The sequence below is a fragment of the Humulus lupulus genome, chromosome 3 (genome assembly GCF_963169125.1).
Source record: "Humulus lupulus chromosome 3, drHumLupu1.1, whole genome shotgun sequence".
NCBI classification, from domain to species: domain Eukaryota; kingdom Viridiplantae; phylum Streptophyta; class Magnoliopsida; order Rosales; family Cannabaceae; genus Humulus; species Humulus lupulus.
The window spans coordinates 203,011,760-203,032,253 of record NC_084795.1 but is presented as its reverse complement, the minus strand read 5'-3'; the positions used below and the strand labels follow the sequence as shown (position 1 = coordinate 203,032,253).

General features: G+C 41.3%; 1 protein-coding gene across 1 annotated transcript; it reads left to right on the top strand.

Annotated features, from left to right (window-relative positions):
• The first annotated feature begins 17,398 nt into the window (after positions 1-17,398).
• On the top strand, positions 17,399-18,306 carry LOC133825328 (uncharacterized). The gene is made up of 3 exons (XM_062258287.1): positions 17,399-17,517; positions 17,752-17,830; positions 17,962-18,306. The coding sequence occupies exons 1-3, from the start codon at positions 17,399-17,401 to the stop codon at positions 18,304-18,306; spliced, it is 543 nt and encodes a 180-aa protein (XP_062114271.1).
• The last annotated feature ends 2,188 nt before the right edge of the window (positions 18,307-20,494 follow it).

Here is a 20,494-nt window from a genome sequence, read left to right as displayed (position 1 = left end):
AATATAAAACCTTTGAATTCTGGTACCTTTTTCCTGATGCCTGGATGAAAAGACCAAGAGAGTAGTATGAGATTCAGCCATAATTTCCATGTAATTCCGGTGTCCATCAGATTCCAGATCTAATCCTTATATTACAATAAACTTATACTTAACACTATAAAAACCTTAGCTAACCCAGTTAAAACTTTGCCTTCAATTCTTTCCATCTGGGGTTTACTTAACTATCTTTCTTTGATCCTTTTTGAGATAATAATTCCAAGTATCAAACTGGCCACCTAGCCCACTAAAAACTCCACTCTAGTTCTAGTCAGATCCTTTAATCAACATGATGCATAGATAATTACTTTTTTTTTCCTGTCACTGAGGTGTCATAATAACTCACAAACTAATTCTGACCTGTAAAAGATGTAGAACCCAACCTGAAATACATATACCACCATTCCAGCCAATGGAAACTCCTACTCCTAAGGCATTCCTTAACCTTGGCAAATTTCCAACCAAGAATACATCACAACACCGTCGATCAAGATAATCACAAATCCAATTAAGATAATCTTTGAATACTCTTTTCACCCATTTCACAAAAACAATTTGGCATTGACCAAATCCTCAACACATGACTCAGCATCCTCAGTGCCCTTATCTAACATAATAACAATCTTTTGTCTATCATTCTCCCCAATCTCTAGCTGGTAATAACCAGATCAAAGATCCCTAGTTGTCCCTGATCTCTAGCTGGTAATAACCAGATCAAAGATCCCTAGCTATCCCTGACCTCTAGCTGGTAATAACCAGATCAAAGATCTACCTTGAAGAACATCATCCTACTCAATAATTGAGCCTTTAGTTCTTACAGCTTTGTTGAAACCGTTCAGTACAGCGCCCTAGATCTGATTCCATCCCTGGCACCAATGCAATCACCATTCTATCTCTTTGTATAGATGTACCCTTGACAAATTCCTTGAAAACTTATCCCGAAACTCACAGACTAATCCAGTCTATCTTGATCTCTCTGGTACAACCTAAGTAGCGTCCATCACACTAGCTAAGGTTCTATGCATCCCCCTGCACTAGATCTCTAGCTCTAAATACAGATATCATAAACACAATGCCAACTATTGCCAGGATTTCTTCCTTTTAAGCTCAAGAATTACTATTCCTTCCTTATAATCCATCACCGTCCCCATACTTGACTAACCATTCCATATTCAATATCCGTACATTGTAGCTGTCTTCGAAGATGTTTTGGGTAATGGCTGACTTGTTCACCGTTCTCAATGTGCTTCTGATCGAACCTCTTCGTACCTGATCTCTTCCCTTCCTGTAGCTTGACCTTGAATACCTTTGAAAAAAAAAAGCATAGTTAATTCCTTCTGAAACCTTACCTATGACCTTGCTGCCTCAGTCGTAATATCATCAGTGTTGTAGTCATTCACATTCTGATTCTAGATGGGGAGCAGTTCAACACATCACTAATGAACCTGAATGTAACCCATTCATGTCGTTCCTGAATTGTTTGCTTGTCGGACTTATCCATGTGATTGAAGTATAAAACAATTAGGAACCTTTACTATTAATCCATCATACCCCACTTGGTACAAGTAATAATTCTTGAAATGTCTCTTTCCTTGATTCTTATCTGGTAATGACCAGATCGATGATCAATTCCTGAAGACATTGTCCTGTCTTGTAACGGGGCATTTAAACTATTCATCCCTAACAAGCGATATCAACAAATCCCATGATTCAATGCTCCATCCAATCACCCCTAAATCAAATACTTTTTTAGGTGAACCAGTAATTCCTTAAGCCAACTAATATCATTCTTCATAATGTCCCTGATACCGAACCCGCCCATGTCCAACTTCTGAAGTGTACCCAACAATTTCTTGTATACTAAATTGAATTCATACTGACCAAATTAGTTTCCATTCAGTCCAGTCAATATACTTCAAGTAATATCCCCAACAGTCTAGGGTTGTCCCTTATCCAACACATTAGCTTTCCCCAGGCCTATATCAAAGCTTTCATAAGAAGAGGTCAACCAATTCCCCTACGAATCTCTTTATCACTCGTATTCTAACTCTTCCTTGTAAAAGTTGCTAATCCTTCCTCAACAAGTACTCATATCTCAGGCCCCTCGTATAAAAACCTCGTGATATGTACCGCATATCTAAATCTTTTTTGGGTGACACGCAACACTGAACTTTCCAGCTCATTATCTAACCTAAAACAAAGACTATCAAATCCATTGGTCATTTCCGAGGAACTAGTCTCGGGCTCTGAATGTAACAAGGCATCCCAATCTTGATGGGCAACCTGTGAGCTAGACCCCTTTCCTGTCAAGACCAGGAGCCATAGAACCATCAAGGGTTCTCCTTTTTCCGATCACTGAGTAGCCACCCTTACTAAATTCCACGAACGAGAATATCATCACCTGTATTCCTTATATCTTAAATAACATGGCCCTTTATACTACCCATGCATAGATAACCATCTCATGCACTGGAGCGGCCCTGACTCTCCGACCCATCTCAAAGTTTAACTAATAAATGAATCATCATCTCTGGCTACACCCATTTATATCAAATTTGTTGAAATTCTTGAATTTGGAGACCTAATTCGGTAAGATTCCGTAAAATAGCGAGCATTTCCTCCAAGGCTATTTTTCCTTGATGGAGGTAAGTTGCAATGTCTCGAATCCTTCGACCAGGGGGAAGAACAAAAGGAGCAGGAAAATCTAGTTGGAGCAAGGTGTTGATTTTTTCGGTTATTTGGTCCTTAATCGTATCGATATCCAAAGTGGATTAATCAACCCACCAAACTCATTGACATATAATGTCGCTATCTTACCACTTTCGACATCCTTCTGCCACAAATGCCTAATACAACTACTCTGTCTCAATCTGTCCTCCTCATATTATCAAGAACGGGATTAGCTATACCCATTCACTAACTAATTCCTAAACAAACCCAAACCTTCCTCAAAACTAGAGGATAATGCTTCCAAATCCTTCCATAAAAAAATCCTTATCTGTTTCCCCCTCAGTTTAACCAACATTGGTGTCCCGCGGTCATGGTATACAAAGCAGCTTGTTTCCCTCAGTAAACCTGCTGTTTCATCAGTCTAATCCTCTCTATCAGATCTCATAGCCTGGCTCACATATCAGCAAACATCTGCTGCGAATGTCAAGGGAAGATGGAGGATTCCAACCCTAACTATCATCCGCAACCCATACTAAAACAAATCCAGGTCCAATTAACCATTCTTAGCACATACAATCTGAGTTAATCTGTCTTCACCGACTAAACCCCTCAGCCCTAATGTTCATACCCAGAACTATCCCAAGGGCAGATCCAAATTACCCTAATAATCATGAACACATAAAGCATACCAAACACCAATTTATAATACTATGCATAAATTATCAACTTTCATTACCATTAGATGCATACATGCTTACTATGCTTTCCATAACGATAAAAAGGTATAGCATATAAGTTCAATTTAAACATATAATCACCTGCAATCCATATACTAATCATTATCCAAGTATTCATCCACATGCAAGAGCAATGCTAATCAGCACGCCTCAATATTATCACACAACAGTCAAGGGCCAGGCCCTATCAGTATCTCATGCTCCCTATTAATCATACCAGTTAATACACTCATATTTCATTCACGCACTTAAGCATACAATTTCATGTATTCAATTACACACCCTTTAGTCGAGCTTGACTTTAGCGGCTAGTGTACATGTCCAGCCAGTCTTTAGGAACCCATAAACCTAGACCGTTCTCATACCAAGTTGTAATGCCCTGAGTAACCAAGATCGTTACACTGTGTGTTTAAAATAGTGCAATACTTGCTAATCAATTCATTTAAAAAATGTGAATCTAACGTCATCAATGGATTAGGAATAAAAGAATTTTGTCATAAACAGGTTATTTTAATAAAAATGACAGTTTAGTACATGGAATCTCAAAACACGGTTTAGATGACATATTTACAAAATATCCAGATGTTATAAACAACTCATGCCACTCTAATAGAAAAATACACATTTTAGGTTTCCCTCCCTGCACAAACCCTCGACCATGGCGGCCGAGCAGCTGACTATATACACCTCGCCCCCAGAGCTCTCCAACTCATGGTTGAATCTACATATCCTTGCCTTTACCTGCACCACGTTGCACCCGTGAGCTGAGGCCCAGCAAGAAAACATAATAACATAGCACGATCAATATCAATAACCAAATATTCAACAATTCATAACATTCACCTACTCAGTGATAACAATCGACAAATTAACAATTTGTCATCCAGATAATTATCATTTCATATTTATCAAATTAACAACAATAACCACATTCATTACACAATATTCATGGTCGGTGCCCTTAGGCCGCACCCTCTGTTTAACCCACTGTCTACGACTCACTTAGGCCACCCCAAGTATTATTCCCACTGACTCCGGGCAGCTTAACTGAGCTCAGTGATTAATAAGTTGTCCTCAGCTACCAGTGGCTGAGCCGCGCCCTATGCGCAAATATTGATTCTGGCACTCTAAGTCGTTTATCAAATGTCCCCATGGCATAATACCATCCCATGACATCATATACAAATATAGGGAGCTCTTAGTCCCATCATATTCACATGGTTCATCACAATCACCTAAAAATGCTTACAAATATAGGGAACACTTAGTCCCAACATAACCACATAACCGGGTGCAGTTTTCTTACCTCTTGATCGAGCGAGAAATACGTTACCAACGACCCTTGAGAACGATCGATCCTTTGATCCCTTAGCAGTTACCTAGTCATAACCACATATGGAATCCAATTAATGAAACAAAAATTAAAGGGTCTTAACCTAAACCTCACTCCTGGGACCCCGAATTGTACCCATACGGTGAGTAGATTCGATCCCGAGCCTTAGGAATTGAAACCTCGAGCCAAAAACCCTTAAAAATACCCAAAACCAAAATCTTAAGGACCAAGGTAGCGCTACCCTCCTAGCGCCCCAGTGCTCAAGTCAGCAGAATCCATCCTTGAGTAGCACGATAGCGCTACACACAACCACTTTTGCACAGAAATTTCCCCCCTTCGGCTACATCTTTTTCAACCTAAACCAAAAGATTCCAAACATCATTTTAAGTCCTAATTGGACCCAAATACCATATACACAAGTTCTAGGAATCATAACCTACCCAAGCTTTTCCAAAAACCCCGTTGAATTCTCAACTTTCAAACCCAAAATCTCAACTGAACATAATAAGAAAACAGAGTAGAAAACTAGAGTTCTAATGGTTAGAATCTTACCCCAAGATCACTATGAACTCCTCTTCCATGGTGGAACAATACCCTAGATCCTCAAAACTTGATTCCTCAAAAGAAGCTTCAAAATCCAAAGAAAAATGGAGAGGAGATGATGTACGGGAGAAGAGGTGAAGTGCTCTGTTTTGCTTCCTATTTTCTACAACCTTCCTTGATTGATATACATCCTTAAGGTAAAACGACCTAAATGTCCTCAAGTCTAATTAAAATCCTTAACAACCACCAAGGGAAAAATTGTCCTTTCGCACCTATCCCTTTAACCATAATTAACACCCTCCAATTTCTGTTATTCTCAAAATTCTTGAATACCAATAATTCCTATCCCGTTACCCCTTTAGTCCCGGAAATGCTCTAATCACTAAACTACCCAGGGACTCACCCCAAGCCCCGCACTTAATCCCGTTATGACGAAACCGCTAACTTATACTCAAAGATCGTCTCATGCCGAACAGCTCGAAAAAATCCACGTTATAATGTGTCCTCAATAATAGTTTACCAATATGCATACAAATATACAATTACGCCCTCAATGGGCCAAATTACCAGAATTCCCTCATAACAAAATATATACCCCTATGCATGCATTTATCACCATATAATAATATGATCCACTTAATCATGCATATAATCATATAATGGCACAATAAATAAATTTATGGCCCTCCTGGCCTCCTAATCAAGGTCATAAACCTCATTAGGAAATTTGGGTCATTACATTTTTGGGCATGGTCTCTCTGACTAGTCAGGCACCGCAAATTTTTTGTGGGGGAGATGCGACTCAAATAAGAAAAAAAATAGAAAATCATGTTTTGGGTTGTGGGAACCCAATCCTAAGGACTCGAGAATGGTTCTACTACTCGGTTTTGTATAATTCAAGATCATGTAGGCTAGGACTTAGTACAAAAGCCTTTATTGGTTCATTTCCTGATGGTTATTCCTTGTTAGGGTTGTGACTTTGGTATACTGCTAGGCTTGGGTGGAAAGGAATGCACTCAGGGTTGCTATACTCTATTCACTTAGTGTTTATGGTAAGAAAAATGCACCTAGAGTGTGGTTAGGGCTTGAGCCCTAGTTATGAAACATGGTTATAGTCGTGCTTAGAATGTTTTATTAAACATATTTGACTGCGTTGTGCATATTTGTGTTAAGTATTGTATACTTATCTGTTATATCTGATTGAAAAGCATGGCTTATAAGTTGAGGGGGGAAATAGCATGTAGAACAGAGGACGTAATGGTTGGGCCAATATAGAAGCTCGGCATATAAGCCATGGATGGCACTAGAGTGTGGAACACAGGCCGTAATGGTTGGGCCAAAATAAAAGCTCGAATTATAAGTCGTGGATGACATTAGTATACAAAACGTAGGCCGTAATGGCTGGGCCAATCTAAAAGCTCGGCTTATAAGCCATGGATGACACGAGCATGCAGAATGCAGGTCGTTATGGCTGGGCCAACACAGAATCTTGAAATACGCTTGTACGACCCTATGATCGCCTAGAATATAAAGTGCGAGGTACACTTCGCTAACTCTAAGGCTTGTTAAAAAGGGAATAGGGCAAGGGGGCTCCGGTGTCTCTCTATGGCCGCTTATCTAGAATTAATGCATGCCTGAGTTTTGATATTATTGCTTAGCATGCTACTTATGATTATGTAATCTATTGATTAACTGCTTATGAGCATGATTATGTTTTCTTGCTCAGCCTTGGCTCACGGGTGATACGAGGTGCAGGTAAAGGCAAAAAAAAAGCTAGACCATCCATGAGTTGGAGAGCTTCAGGGGTGTCATGTACATATGCAGCCTGCTCGGCCACAACGGCCAAGGTTACTTGTTGGAACTATGGTTGAACCCTGATTTGCCACCTACATCGGCCCTTGTATTTATGTGTGTATGTTTTGGTTTGTAAACTCTTTTGGGCATCCCGTTTATCAAACTCGAACTCTTTGAATGAAGTGGTTACTGTTTGATAAAAAATTTTAGTACCTAATCCTTGTGTTAGTTTCAATTACACATTTTAAATCCAAATGACTTGTTTAGTGAGTTTAGCACTATTGTAATTACCAAGTGTAACGGTCTTGGATTAGGAGGGCGTGACAACTTGGTATTAAAGCGGTCTAGGTTTAAGGGTTCTTAAAGACTGGCTAAAGATAATGTCGACTTAGAGTTTGGTAACTATTAATGTGGTTATGTGCTTAGTGGCTTAATTGAAATATATATGCCTTATCTGCATGCTTGAATAGGAATCATGAGTTATATTGATAGGGCTTGGCCCTTGAATTCTATGTGAATGATAAAAGATATGCTTATTAGCACTACTAGTGCTCATGAATGTTAAAGAAATGCTTATTAGCACTGTTATATGCATATGAATGTCAGGAACATGCTTATTAGCACCATGATTGAGCATGAGTATGAAAAGACACGCTTATTAGCATCATTGGTGAATGTGAAAGCTATAGAAATGCTTATTAGCATTGCTATTGCATGTTGGGCACCGTTATTATTGCCTGGTGAGCCGAGTAATTGATTGCAGATAGACTTGGAAGTATGCTTCAAGAGCAACCAAATGAACTAGTCGCGCCGAAATTCAGGTTAGATAAAATGATCAGGGTTAGAACCCTCTGCCAGTGTAACAACCCAAATTTGCTAATAATGCCTGGGGCCTTGATTAGTGTGCCTGGAGGGTAATAAGTGAATTATTGTTATAATATGTGAATTTATACGAATATGTGATAGAGATGCATGTTTAGTCAAATTCAATATGCATGTGGGCCTCATTTGGATATTAGGGTTATGTTTGTGATTTTAGCCCGTTGAGGGCATAAATGTGATAAATGTGATATGATTGTGATATATCTGTGTGGCACGACCCGAGACAGTCCTAGGGAGAGCCGTTAGTCAGAAAGTCACTACGGGGTTGAGAATCCAACCCGGGGCGGGTCGAGGGGTATTAAGGGTATTAGACATTTTACGAGGTTATCGGGTTATGGAAATAAATATCCGGAGATATATTTGAGGTTAGAATGTCTAGAAGAGAATATAGGGAAAATTTATTATGTTGGCCTCGAGGACTTAGTGGGACTTGGTAGATGACTAAATTGCCCTTGGGTCAATCAAGGATAGGGGTTAAGCCTAAGGGGCAGCTTGGTCATTTTGTAAGGATAATATTAGACTTAGATAACTTAAGAAACCGCTGGAACTAAGTAAAGGAAGCAATTCTCAGCTTTTCCTCTCTAGGTTGGTTCAGCATTTCTTCCTTTGGTGTATGAGTTTGGGAGACTCTAATCAGAAATCTAAGGCTTGGAGCTTGAAGTGGGTGAGCTTTGAAAGTTGAGGAGCAAGAGAAAGCTAGAAATCATCAGCTGAGGTAAGGAGTCTAACTTTAAATCCCTTGAGTTTCAGTTGAACTTTAGCTAGAACCATAACCTGCATGTGAAATAGAATCTTGAGTTAAGTTTGGTTGTGGGCTGAGTTTTATGGCTGTTTGAACCTGTTGTGAAGCATAGATGGTGTTGTAGGGAGGTTCAAGCTTAATTTTTGGTTTAAGTGTTGGGCTGAGGTGATTTTAGAAGTGTTGGCTCGAAGGTAATGCAGGGAAAAATGGTGTTTTCTGGGTTTGGAGGCGAGGACCACGGCCTTAGGAGGGGCATGTCGTGGCCCATGTGCAGGCAAGGCCTAGGGAGGCCATTGAGCTCAAGGCGCGCCGCAGCGCTTGGCCAAGCATGTCGCGACCCGTGTGTGTGTCCAGGGAGGTGTTATCCTCTGTTTTGAGGCTAGCCGCGGCCCTTGAGGGGTTGGGCCGCGGCCCTAGCCCAAGGTGCAGGTTGACTTATTGGCTTTGACTTGGGAACTTAATTGTTATGGCTCGGGATGGATTTTATAACCCGGATTGATAGAATTCAAGGTCTCGGAGATTAGAATTGTGGCTTGAAGCTACTTAGTGGATTAGAATTTGATGGATGGAATTGTCAATGCATTGTGACTAGTTTTTCGGTGAGGCTCGGACTAGGGAACTGTGCTCGGGACGATGGTGCTTAGAAAGCTCAGGACACAGGTAAGAAAACTATTGTTTCCATAGATCTTGTGTTGCAGGGCTCGACCCTATATGGTTGTGTCGGGGCATGGCCCTTTGACTGAATTTATGTGTGTTTTGATATTTGTTTAGTATATTAGTGTATGTAATAATGATGAAACAACGAAGGTCAGGTGTAACGTGCCGTTACTAAGTGAGTTTAAAACGTGCATTGAACTCGCTAATCGAGGTTTTAGATCAAAGAGTGTAAATAAGCCATAAACAGAGGAAAAACTTTTGGAAATAAATTCATTTCATTGGAAATCATAAGAGTTTAACACTTGGGATCCCAAAACACAGTTTAGAAATATTTACAACATATAAACTGAACCAAGTCGACTAAACGACAAAATCTAGGGTTGATTACAAACATCTCCCAAAAATCCACTGGCTGTGGTAGCCAGGCTGGTCGAACATGCACGCCGCTTCATCCCTGCTACACTCGTGGTTGGTTGGCTTTCTCCTTACCCTTACCTGCACCACAGAGCATCTGTGAGCCGAAGCCCAGCAAGAAAACCCACAAGCAGATAACATATGCAAAATATACACCAAGCATATAAACAGGCCATCAATAGGCTAAACACATACGGCCTAGCCGTCCCAGGCGCTTTACCAAGCCCTGGGTTCGCGGTCTGCACCGTGAGGATATCCCAGGTATCCTTCTAGGGACCTGCCCTGGAAACTCGCACTCTACGTGCTCAACGCTGCTCCCGGCCCCTTGCCGTACTCGGCCTTGCACTAAATGTGCCTAACGTCGTTCCCGGCCTTTTGCTGTTCTCGGGCTACACCATTCCCGGCTCTTGCCGATAATTCACATAATAGCACTCATAGCATAATAAACAAGTACAGAATACCTACAGATACAGTCTAAGGGTCACGCCCTGCAATTCAAACATATTGGGCTCCGCCCTGCATACCAGTTCTATTCAAGCACATTGGGCTCAGCCCTGCGTACAAGCTCTATGGGAACAAGGGTTTTCTTACCTGAGTCCCGAGCTCTCCGATCACCGATGTACCGAGCACAGTCCTCTAGCTCGAGCCTCGCCGAAACCCTAGTCACAACACAATAACCATATCCATCCATCAAGTTCTAATCCATTAAATAACTTCGAGCCATAACTCTAACCTCCGAGACCTTGAATTCTACCAATCTGGGTGATAAAATCCATCCCGATCCTTAACCATTGAGTTCCCAAGCCTAAACACCCTTAAAAACACAAGCTGGCACTAAGGGTCGCGGCTCTACCCTCAAGCGCCACGGCTAGCCTCAAAACAAAGGCTAGCATCACACTGACACCCACACGGGCCGCGGCGCACCCACCAAGCGTCGTGGCGTGCTTGAATTCTCTCAGCCTCCCATGGCCGCGTGCGCACGCGGACCGCGGCACACCCCTCCTAGGGCCACGACTCTCACCTCCAAACCCAGAATTTTCCATCTTCTTCCCTACCTTTTCCTCAAGCTAAATCATTCAAAGCCTACTTAACAAACCCAGATAATTAACACACCTAGTACCCAAATTACCCCTCGACTTGCCCCGATTCTGAATCTCAACCCCGTTGTGACTCTCTGGCTAACCGCTCCCTAGGACTGTCTCGGATCGTGCTGCACAGACATATCACATATATAACATTTATCGCATTTATGCCCCTAATATCCAAACGGGGCCCACATGCACATTTAACTCAACTAAACATGCATCGTAATCATATATTCACATAAATCTACTTATAAGCACATTAAATCATTTATTTCCCTCCAGGCACACCAATCAAGGCCCTAAGCCCGATTAGCAAATTCGGGTCGTTACATTGGGAATGGCGAAGACCGAGAACGGCATGGGGCCGGGAGCAGTGCTTAGCACATGGAGTGCGAGTTGCTAGGGTTAGACCGCAAGGGATACCTGGGATATCCTTACGGTATAGACCGCGAACCCAGGGCCTGGTAAAGCGCCTGGGACGGCATGGCCATATATGTATAGCCTGATGATGGCATGTGTTATATGTTAAGTGTTTGATATACGTTTATTATCTACTTGTGAGGGTTTTCTTGCTGGGCTTCGGCTCACGGGTGCTCTATGGTGTAGGTAAAGGCAAAGGGAGAGTCGATCAACCTTGAGTTTGGCGAGTAGGACGAGCGGCACGTATATGTCCGATCTGCCTTGCTGTCACAGCCAGGGGTGTTTTTGGGAGATGTTTGTACAAAACCTGAATTTTGTCGTTTAGTTTACTTTGGTTATATTTTGAGTTGTAATTACTTCTAAACAATGTTTTGGGATCCCAAATTTTAAATGTTTTATAACTTTTCAATAAAAGGTTTATTCTCAAGTTTATGACTCTGATTATGATTTAATTACACTTTTGTAACGCCCTGGATAGCCAAGACCGTTACACTGTGTGTTTAATAAGTGCTAGACTTGCTAATCAAGTCATTTAATTAAAATCGTGTTACTGAAACTATAGAGGAACTAGGGTTAAAATGTTTTGGTCTCAAAAGTCGCACTTTCATTAAGAAACATCATCTGTTTACACAGGATCCCAAAAATATTAATTTTAAAGACTGTTTACATAAGACACAAGGTTTATATACAATATCATGCCATATTAAGGCAAAACAGACAGTTAAGCAATCACTGTCCTGACCCACTCCTCAACCATGGCGATCGAACAGCTGGCTATGTACATTCAACCCCGCAGCTCTCCACCTCAGGATTGGTCCAACTTGCCCTTGCCTTTACCTGCACCACGTAGCACCCATGAGCCAAGGCCCAGTAAGAAAACACAACAACAGAGCATAAGCAATCAGCAGACAAATCAACATCCCATACTGCATCACATAATCTCAATCATATAATCATTCAGTATAATCAAGTATTCAACATGCTAAACATATCAACTCATACCATATATCACTGCACAAATGATAACTAGGGCTAGCGCTCTCAGGCTGCTCCCTCCGTTATCCCACTAACTCCGGCCCGCTAAGACCGAGCACAGTGAATATTAACCTGTCCTTGGCTACCAGTGGCCAAGCCGCGCCCTGTACGCAAATAATATGTACGACACTCTTAGGACACTTTTACATGTCCCATGGCGTAATACCATTAGTGACACGATACAAGTATCGGGAGCACTTAGTCCCATCACAAGCATATAACTGGGTGCAGTTCTCTTACCTTTCAATTCACTAGCTTTGATCCCTCGACTCCTTGAGCATGATCCCCCTCGAGCCCTAGTGCTCACCTAAACACAACCATAGGCCAAAGTCATCATCAATCCTCAAGTCCAAAACCTAGCCTCGGGGCCAATCCCGAGCCCCCGAGAAGTCCTAGTTCCACCAAACAAGGTGGTGGAATCAAACCCCAAACCCTAGGTCAAAAGCCCTTGCAAACAACCCTAAAATCCCCTTCAGAAGACAGGATAGCGCTACAGCGCTCATGGGAGGGTGCTACAGTGCTAAAAATAGAAGCAAAACCCCATCAGCAAGCTTGGCCTAGCGCTACAACGCCCAAAGGCTAGCGCTAGTCACAGGCAGACTAACACCAGTTTTTCCCTCCTGCGATTTCCTTGAACCAACCCCAACCAAAACTCCTCCAAATCTTTCCCAAACTCAAAAACAACCTTATGACCATACTCCACTCATCCCAAGCACCCAAAATACCTAGAACTCAAGCACATGCATCCCCAAACTCAAAAATCACCATAGCCACTTCTAGACATTAAAACTCAGCAGAAATCAGTTGAACATCAAAGTCAGAGCTTAGAATTTATACCTTTCGTGGAATTTCGACCTCAAGTTGTCTCTAGACCTCCTTGACTTGCTTCTCCTCAACCCTTGGCTCCAACTTCCCTAGAATTCCCCATCAACACAACTTAGATATCTTTGCCAAATACCAAAACCAGAACTGAAGGAACTTACAGAATATACCTCAAGTGTTGATCAATCCTTGCTAAACCTTTGCCAATTCCTCAAAACTAGCATAGAATCCTTGATGCTTAGTCTATCCCAGCTCTCCTCTAAGCTTTGCTCCAGAAACCCTCAAGAAATAGATGAAGGAAACATAAACCGACCTAGAAAACTCTCTCTGTTTTCTCCCTTTCTCTTCCCTTCCTTTTCCTTCTTTTTCAAACTTCTACACTTCTCTACAATTCCCACTAACATAAAGTCTCAGTAATTCCCATATTTAGAAAGCCAAATGACCTTAATGCCCTCCCCTTTATTTCTAACCCTTTAATCCACTTAAGGGCATTCTAGTCATTTTACCCCAATTCCCGCTAACTCTTCGAGTGTCTCTAATTTTTCCCGCTTAACTCCCGATACCTAATTAATCACCAATAACATTCCTCAATGTGAAGATAAACTCCAGTATATTCGCTAAATTCCCATTTATACCCCTAAGCTCACCCCGAGCCGAGTATAAATCCCCGCCATGACTTTTTCGCTACTTTGCTCACTAGGATCGTCTCGAGTCACAGATCACAGATATATCCACATATTAATGTGGTCTCGACCATTATCACATATATCAAAGCAGTTATGCCCATAATGGCCAAAGTTACGATTATGCCCCTCTAACCTAATCAGGGCCTACATGCATACTAGTACACATATTCATGTATCTCAAATATTCAAATAATCATATAACATGCTTTAAATCATAATCATGCATCTTAATCATTAAAACCATACATAATTCCCATTATGCCCTTCAGGCACACTAATCAAGGCCCTTAAGCCTTATTAGAGAATTTGGGTCGTTACAACTTTTGTCCTAAAACCTCGATTAGCGAGTTAGTTGCACATTTTGAACTCACTTAGTAACGGCACTAAGGTAGCAGGGCGTTACAGCCCGCCCCTTATAATTGGAAACAAGTGCTTGCTGACATGCAAGCCAGACTAAAGAGACAAAAGAATGAGATTCACTTGTTAAGATAGCAGCAGGTTCCAGCAAGGAACATTGTGCCAGTTGTGTCACCTGTCGTGGTACCAATTTTACAGCAGCAGCCGGGGGCTGAGAACAGGTGGGAGCCTCTATATGAGCGCTTCAAGAAGGAACACCCTCCTACATTTGAGGGAGGGTCAGAGCCACTGTGAGCTAAGCAATGGATGGGTATGACCACCTCCATCTTGGATTGTATGGGGTGGTAGGTAATTAGAGAGTGTCCTGTGCCACATTTATGTTTTGGGAGGACGCCTAAATTTGGTGGGAAAGAATATCCCAGACCAGGAATGTGAATACCTTGAGTTGGGAGGAGTTTAGAGGTCTCTTTAATGAGAAATATTATAATGATGTAGTCAGGGCTGCATAGGCAGATGAATTCAATAAGTTGATGCAGGGTAATATGTTAGTGACTGAGTATGCATCAAAGTTTGATCGATTGGCCAAGTTCACTGTAGACTTGGTGTCTACATATGTAACTAGAAAGGAGAGGTTCCTTCGAGTGTTGAATGCTATGATAGCCCGAGATGTCAAAATCACCTCTGTACCTGGAGTGACAACTTGTGCTCATGCAGTGAAGAAGGCCCTTACTACTGAGGGCGCAGAGAACAAGATCTCGTGGGAGAACACGACCAGAAGGGATACTAGGAGGGTGGTGCCTCCATATTCAAGGTCTAGTAGGGGTGGATGCCCTAGTGACCGGAAGAGAAAGAACCCGAATACTTCTATAGTTAGAGGCCCAAACATGAGGTCACTGGATATATTGATTGGCCACTATGGCAGTAATGAGAGCTGGAGGACCTATCTAAAGTGTGCCAGATGTGGGAGAAGTCATCTGCAAGAACGCTGAGTGAAGGCATGATTTTTATGCAGTATAGTTGGGCACCTTAAGAAAGATTGTCCAAGGGTAAATAAGGAAGAACCAAAGAAGCCTGACAGCTTGACACCAACTCGAGTGTTCGCATTAACACAGTCAAAGGGTGATGCTAGTCCCTTAGTCGTGATAGGTCAGCTTGCTTGTGCTGGTATATCTTATACTATGTTTATTGATTCTGGGGCTACACATTCCTTTGTGTCTAGTAGAGTGCTTGATAGATTGTGTAGACCATGCGATTATTATGTTGTTGGATTTGAGACCTTATTGCCTACTGAGGTTCTATTAGTCTCTAGGAGATGGGTTAGATCATACGGGTAAAGGTTAACAGTATAGAGTTATCAGTGGATTTGATTGAGCTAGCTATGAATGACTTTGATATGATTCTGGGTATGGATTGGCTAGCCATGTATGGGGCAACCATAGATTGTAAGAAGAAGATGGTAACTTTTGAACCTGAGGGTGAGGACCTGTTTGTCTTTGTGGGAACTATGCACGGATCCCGCATTCCTACGATATCAACATTGAGGGCTAGAGACCTATTACGAGGTGGTTGCATATGATTCCTAGCTAGTGTGGTTGATACCACTAGGGTTGTGCCAGTTGTACCTAAGGAGACCAAATTACTCTATGAGTTTTTGGATGTATTCCCATAAGAGTTACCAGGGTTGTCGCCGCACAGGGAGAAATAATTTGTTATCAAATTGGCACCGGGGACAAAAACAGTGTCTAGCGCACCGTATAGAATGGCTCCAGTAAAATTTAAAGAACTGATGGTTCAGTTACAGGAACTAATAGACTTGGGTTTATTAGGCCCAGTTTCTCGCCATTGGGTGTGCCAGTTTTATGTAAATAAGAAGGATGGTTCTTTGAGGATGTGCATCGATTAAAGAGAGTTGAATTAGCTGACTATTAAGAATAGGTATCCACTACTGATAATCGATGATTTGTTTGATCAACTATAGGTCAAGACAGTGTTTTCAAAGATTGATCTTCGATCTAGTTATCACAAGTTGAGGATCAAAGATGAGGACATTCCAAAGACAACTTTTCATACCAGGTCTAAGCATTATGAGTCCTTAATCATGTCATTTGGATTGTCTAATGCCCCATCAAATTTCATGGATTTGATGAACAGAGTGTTCAATTATTACTTGGGCGAATTCGTGATTGTCTTTATCGACGACATCTTGGTTTATTCTCAGTAGGAGACAGAGCATGAGCAACACCTCTAGTTGGTATTGTAGAGATAGAGGGGGCCTAAATTGTATGCCGAGTTCAAGAAGTGTGAGTTGGTTACCTCAGGTGACATTCCTCTGTCACATTGTTAGTAAAGATAGAATTATAGTGGATCCGGCCAAGATTGAGGCAGTCAGGGATTTGCCAAGGCCAATGAGTGCTTCTGAGATCAGAAGTTTCCTTGGATTGGTACGGTATTATTAGTGCTTTGTGGAAGGGTTCTCAATGATTACGACACCACTGACAGAGTTGACACATAAGAACTTGAAGTTTGTATGGTCAGATAGATGTGAGAACAACTTCCAAGAGTTGAAGCGGCGATTGATCACTGCTCAGGTTCTGAGTCTTCCTACAAATCAAGAGAAGTTTGTGGTCTATTGTGATGCAACAAAGAACGAGTTAGGATGTGTTCTTATGCAAGCTGAAAAGGTGATTGTCTATGCATCATGACAACTGAAGTATTATGAACAATGATACCCTACACATGACCTAGAATTAGCAACGATGGTCTTTGCATCTAAGGTATGGAGGCACTACCATTATGGGGAGAAGTGTGAGATATACATTTACCACAAGAGCCAAAAATATTTCTTTACCCAAAAAGATCTGAACATGAGACAGAGGCGTTCATTGGAGTTGGTGAAAGATTATGACTGTGAGATTCTTTAGTACCCAGGGAAAGCAAACATGGTGGAAAATTCCTTGATTTGGAGAGGTCCGAGACTGTTATTCAGCTTGAAGCAGATATCGTAGGAATTGACAGAAGAGATGACTAGAGCAGGGATAGAATTGGTGGTGGGCCAGTTAGCAAACATAACCTTCCAGTCTACTATATTGGGGAGAATAAACGATGGTCAGTTTAATGAACCTCAATTGATGAGGCACATAAAGAATGTCCTAGCTGGAGTGGCGAAGGATTACACTATTTCATACATGGGTTTGTCGAGGTATAAAGAGCACATTTGTGTTCCGATGGACTCTGCTATCAGACTAGAGATTCTTGATGAATCTCATGCTACTCCTTACTTGCTCCATCTAGGCACCACAAAGATGTATCAGGATATGAAATCGCTATATTTGTGGCCTGGGATGAAGAAGGATGCGATTGAATATGTGGCTAAGTGCCTAACATGTTAGCAGGTGAAAGCTGAATACCGGAGACCAGCAAGGGTATTACAGCCCCTGGGTATTCCTGAGTGGAAGTGGGAGGACATTACTATGGACTTTGTAGTTGGGTTACCCAGGATAGTCGTTCAGTATGATTCAGTGTGGGTTATTGTGGATAGATATACTAAGCCATCACACTTTCTACAACTGATGAGGAACTTTACATTGGATCAGTATGTTGATCTCTATGTGAAAGAGGTAGTATGTCTACATTGGGCTTCAAAATCTATTGTGTCAGATCATAACCCCATCTATACTTCCAAGGTTTTGGGAAGTCTGCAGAAGGCTATAGGTACACAACTGAAGTTTAGTACACCTATCAACCTCAGATAGATGGACAATCTGAGTGGATGATACAGATATTAGAATACATGCTACAAGCATCCATACTGGACTTTGAAGGGTCCTGTAGAAAGTATTTGTCGATGATTGAGTTTTCTTACAACAACAGCTACCAATCGACTATTGGAGTAGATCCATATGAGATGTTTTATGGCAGGAAATGTAGATCACCCATCCATTGGGATGAATTGGGTGAAAGGAAATTTCTGGGTCCTAAAGCAGTTCAGGGGACCAAAGGGCTATTCTGTTACAATGTAATGTTTTTCGGTTTCAAAAATGCTGGAGCGACGTATCAAAGACTGGTAAATAGAATGTTTGTTGAAAAAATTTGAAAAAACATGGAAGCATATGTGGAAAACGTGCTGGTCAATTCCATACACAATAATAACCATGTTGACGACCTTGGAGAATGCTTCGCTAGACTTCGACAATAGAACATGAGACTAAACCCACAAAAGTGCTCCTTCGGGGTTTCTTCGAGAAAGTTCTTATGATTTATAGGAAATGCTCGAGGATTCAAGGAAAACCCAGATAAGATCAAAGACTTCAATGATATGCCTTCACCTCGAAAACATAAAGATATCCAAAGCCTAACTGGATTAATGGCAGCTTTAAATAGGTTTATCTGGAAATCAACAGACAAGTGCCTACCGTTCTTTAATCTTATGAGAGGGGCTAGATGTTTGAGTGGTCAAACGAGTGCGATCTCGCCTTTCAGGCTCTCACAAGGCACCTCGCTAAGCCACCAATCTTATTCAAGCCAACCACGAGGGAAATATTGTACTTATATGTAACATCCCAAAGTTCCTAATAAGGCTTAGTGCCTTGATTAGGGTGCCATGAGGGCATTATTGGAATATTATATGAATTAATTGAATATTTATGTGATTATGTGAATTGCATGAGTTATATTATGATATGACTGATTATGCATGTTTAAGTGTATTAAATATGCTGAAAAGGCTCGCTTTTATTTAAAGGGGCATATTTTTAATTTTGACCTGCTGGGGGTATAATTGTTGTTATATTGTATTATGGTGGATATATTTGAGATACTCGGCAAGATTCGGTTCTTTTGATCAAGATAGCAATAGAGTCACAAACATAACTCCATTAAAAGTCTGGATTAACCAGTACAAATAAATCGATACAAGGATAAAGTTGGAATTCTAGATTAACCAACAATATTCATAAATTGATATAGAGCTGGAGTTTTTTGCAAAATAGATTCAACCTCGCAACCTAGAAACCATACTCGAGGAAGGAGAAAGTTATTATCACTAAGCAAGAAATAACTAGACGAACGAGACTACACGCCAATAAGTGTTTTTAAAAGCAAAAATACATGGTATAAGTAGTGTTCATCCTTGAATATAACGAGGTAAAAAATGGGTGATCGAATGAACTATGTATCATTATATGGAAGTTCAAACTTAAGCTCAAACATGTACATGTGTGAGTAAACAAGTATAAAAGCAAGCCCTTAGTAATAAGCTCAAAATGTTTCGATACAGAACTATGATGCATAATATTAAGGCAAGAAGGTAAAAGTAGATAATGTGCAAAAAAGTTTTCGAACTAGAAAATTAAAAGCATAAAAACTATTATTAAGTTAAAATAAAGCATTCACAAGATAACAAAATAGCTCAAACTCGAGCTTTAAATTGTCTTTGCCCTAATGGCTTCAAAAATGATAATTATAATTTTCCAAAAATGACATGGGACGTGGCCCGTGTTTGAATCCTCAAGGATCGGTGGCTCTGGCATCCCTCGATCCAGATTGTTCCTTGGTCTTCATAGCCTCTTAAGATTCGAGCTTGGCCTCCTCCTCCTTCAGTCAAACCTACCATCTCTCATAATACTCCTCGTCTTTTTTGGTAAGAAAGCTAGTGTCAAGGTTGGGATTCATGGTCAAAATTCGGTACATGGTGAGGTCAATCGCGCTGTCTTTTCTGGCATTGAATTCTTCCAGAAGATGAGCCTTTCCACTTACCATGAACTCGAAGGTGGTGACCTTTTCCTCCTCAAGCTTGGGATTAAGATCCCGAACCCATTCGAGCTCAGTTGTTTTGGAAGACAGTTCGAGCTTTTTTCACCAACTCCAACAACTTCGATTTTAGCTCCGATGTTCTTCTGTCCAACTCCATCCTAATCTCCTCATGCTCTTTCCTCGCCTCTTTGAGGGCATCTTCAACTTGGGTTTGAGGAGCCTTGGCATCATAAACATGCTCGAGACTGGTGGCTGCTTCATGGCTCAAAATTTGGAACTGACAAATAAATGTTAAAATGCTTTGCATAAAGGAAAAACATTTAGGGTAAGCAAAGACAAATAAAAATAGTTTCAAACTCGACAGACAATAATACTTACTGAGGGAATAAGCATCTAGCCTTATCAAAAAGAGTGGTGGCATCATCACAACCCCTCAAGAACTCCCAATGAGGACCTTGGAGATTGCTGCAGCCGTGTCCTATGTGGGTAAGGGCCTCTGAACCAAGCTAAACACCAGAGGTTCCAACCAC

Excerpts from the sequence above, each read along its gene's own strand:
- LOC133825328 (XM_062258287.1), top strand. The coding sequence starts at position 17,399 with ATGGGTTTGTCGAGGTATAAAGAGCACATTTGTGTTCCGATGGACTCT. Across the intron at positions 17,518-17,751 it reads CATCTAGGCACCACAAAGAT|ATATACTAAGCCATCACACT; the intron begins GTATCAGGATAT and ends TATTGTGGATAG. Across the intron at positions 17,831-17,961 it reads TTGATCTCTATGTGAAAGAG|ATAGATGGACAATCTGAGTG; the intron begins GTAGTATGTCTA and ends TATCAACCTCAG.